General features: G+C 65.3%; 1 protein-coding gene across 1 annotated transcript in view; it reads left to right on the forward strand.

The window, feature by feature from the left end:
- LOC115271269 (myomegalin-like) overlaps positions 1-2995 on the forward strand; it is a 29161-nt gene that overhangs the window by 15706 nt on the left and 10460 nt on the right. The window contains exons 5-8 of the mRNA XM_029912442.1: positions 443-620; positions 1069-1185; positions 1623-2055; positions 2739-2974. Coding sequence (XP_029768302.1) covers positions 443-620; positions 1069-1185; positions 1623-2055; positions 2739-2974 — 964 coding nt within the window. The remainder of the gene's footprint in view (positions 1-442; positions 621-1068; positions 1186-1622; positions 2056-2738; positions 2975-2995) is intronic.

A 2995-nucleotide genomic window follows, 5' to 3' on the forward strand; every position in this document is an offset into this window, starting at 1 on the left:
CCCTGTCTGTGTGTCTGTCTGCCGCCTCTGTGCCCTATCCCCTGTCTGTGTGTCTGTCTGCCGTCTCCGTGCCCTGACCCTGTCTGTCTGTGCACGCTGTTCCTCTGTCTCATTGTCAGTGACTGCCCCCAGCTTTGGCTCTGGACCCCAAGCTCTCACCCTGCCCCTGACATTTCTCCCCCTTGCTGTTGGTGCCGGTGCCCTGTGGCTGGCAAAGAGCCACCCTCCCAGGCAGGTGAGGGGAGGCAATGGGCCTAGGTGCCTGTACTGTGTTTGGGGCTGCCCCCCACCCCATTGCAGCCTGAGGGAGTGGGCGGGGCAGGCAGGCAATGGAGGGAAAGGCCAGGGGTTAGTTAGGTGACTCACACACTCATTGTTCCAGCTGCATCAGCTGAGGGGGCTGGCTAGCGGCTGTGTCACTGCTTGCTTCCTTCCTTCCCAGCAGATGAAGGGCAGCCGTGCGGGCAGCTGGCAGCAGTTGGTGGAGCCGGTGGTAGGGCCGTCAGGGCAGCTGGTTCAGTGCCGGCAGCGCAACCAAGAGCTGCAGGACAAGCTGGCCGTGTCAGAGGCCACAGTGCGGGCTCAGGCGGAGCAGCTGGAGCAGTACAGGACCCTGCTCAGTGAGTCGGCCTCGCGCCTGGTGCTGGCGGGGGGTGGGGGGAGAGCTGCACTGGGGTTCCCTCTCCCTCTGCACCGGGAAATGGAGACAGCCGGGGTCCTGTCCTTCCCGCGTCCCAGGGAGCTGGGCTGAGGCCAGGCGGGTGAGAGAATCCAGAATCATAGACACAGTCTGGAATGGAGCCGTTCTGTGCGGAGCTGCAGTCGCCTGTCTGGGGCCAAGGGAGAACAAGTGGGGCCCTTGGTCTGTGGGACTCCACTATAGGTATCTGTCCCTGGGCTGGAGGCCCACTGCGCCGGGTGCTGCCCAAACACCGAACAGACACAGCCCCTGCCCCAGGTAGGAGGCAGCATGTTCCCAGCAGAAAGCAGAGCCCCTGTGGGGTCCCAGGCCCATGGGGCCCACACGCCAGAGGCCCAGGCTGCCATGTTGGCTCTTTGCCCCGGCAGGCGAGCCCTTGGTGCAGCAGGACAACAAGCAGGTGCAGGTGGATCTCCAGGATCTGGGCTATGAGACGTGCGGGAGGAGTGAAAATGAGGCCGACCGGGAGGAGACCCCCAGCCCTGGTAAGGAGCAAGTGGGGAGGGGGCAGGGCTGGGGGGAGATGGCAGCCTTTGGGCCCAGCCCCTGGAGCTCTGCCCTCGGTGCCGTCCCGTGCCCAGCAGCCCACCGGCACGGGCACTCTCACCACTTGGTTACCGGCAGTTTGCTTTAAAACGAGCTGCTCATTTTGTGGGACCTACAGAAAATCTCTCTGGGTTTCTCCCTGGCGCTCTGCAGTTGGAAGTGACGCTACCCAGCCCTGCCTGGGGCTCCCCGGTGCCAGGCAGTACCCCCGTCAGAGGCCTGTGTGTGGTTCTCCCGTTCTTCTAGGAGCTGACTGGGAGCCCTACGGCCAAAGCTGCTCCCCCAAATCCCTCCAGCCCATCTCCCCGTGGGGCTTAGACCCCCAGCAGCAGGGGCTGGGCACCCCGAGACCTCAGGCCTTCCTTTCCCTCCCCAGAGTGCGAGGAGCCAGATGTGTTCAGCAAGGCCAGCCTGATGGAGGAGCTGAGCCGGCCGGGGCCACGGGGGGGCCTGTGCTGGGGCCAGTCGGAAGACGTTGCCGTTCTGCAACAGCATGTGCGGGAGCTCCAGGTGCAGCTGCAGAACTCGAACAAGGCACTCCAGAGGCTGCAGCGCCGCACCCGCTCCTTCTCCAGCACCAGTGACTACGCCTCGGGCGCCGAGCGGCTCTACAAGCTGGTGCCCAGCGCCACCGACGAGGACGAGGGCTGGCAGTCTGATGGCGTTGGGGCCTTCTGCCCCCCTGCGCTCCAGGCCAGCAGAGACCTCGAGTGGCTCGTCCACAGGGTGTCCCTGCTGGAGGCCCAGCTGCCCGGGCCCCCGGCAGGAGGGGTGCTGCCTGAGGAACTGCGCTCTGCCGTCTGGCCAGGGTAGGGAGCAGATAGACTCCAGAGCAGGTGGAGGGGGACAGGCCTGCTGGGCCAGACCCACAGCTGGAGGGAGTGGGCCGGGGCTTCCAGGCAGCGATGCTGAGTTACAGCAGCTGAGTCTCTGGCCATGTGGGCCATGCACCCAGGGCAGGTGCCAGTTAACTCTGGCATCCTCCCCTCCAGCAGGCAGCTGGTGAAAGGCCCAGAAAGCTGAGGCACAACCCAGCACGGACTTGGCATAGCTAGAACCATTGGGGCGGTGAGAGCATCTCCGGGCAATGGGCTCTGCTCTCCACAGCCATGCAGGCCCGTGCCTGGAGCGACCGCCCTCCAGCAGCTGCTGAGGGATCCTTCAGAACCTCCCCCCCCCCCCCGTCCTCCTGGGCCTGTGTCTAAGGGTTGGGAACCTCAGGGCCTGGCCCTTTGCCAGCAGGAGGCCAAGGGTCTGGGCGGGCAGGCCACTGGGCTCTGCCTCGCTTTGCGTGCCTTCGCTGCACAGGCCAGAGTCTGTGGAGGCTCCAGCTGTCTGGAGGTGAGGCTGGCGCCTCTTCTGGCAGCTCGCTTGCCCTGGGGAGGGACGGTCTGAGAGCAGCCAGGCCGGGGTGCCGCCCCTCCCCATGCCCTCTCTGCCCAGCTAACTCCCCCCTCTGGCTGGCTAACCCTCCTGCCCTCTGCCCTGGCAGGAAATATGACTCACTGATCCAGGCCCAAGCACGGGAGCTCTCTCACCTGCGCCAGAAGATGCGGGAAGGGCGCAGCGTGTGCCGCCTGCTCACCCAGCACCTCAGGGACACTGTCAAATCCTTCGAGGAGCTTCTCCGAGGCACCGACATCGACTACTACATGGGCCAGAGCTTTCGGGAGCACCTGGCCCAGGGTGGCCAGTTGGCCGAGAGGCTGAGCAGCAAGCTGAGCAGCAGTGCGTGGCTGAGTAACATGC

The sequence above is a fragment of the Terrapene carolina genome, unplaced genomic scaffold (genome assembly GCF_002925995.2).
Source record: "Terrapene carolina triunguis isolate 2854851 unplaced genomic scaffold, T_m_triunguis-2.0 Scaffold212, whole genome shotgun sequence".
NCBI classification, from domain to species: Eukaryota; Metazoa; Chordata; order Testudines; family Emydidae; genus Terrapene; species Terrapene triunguis.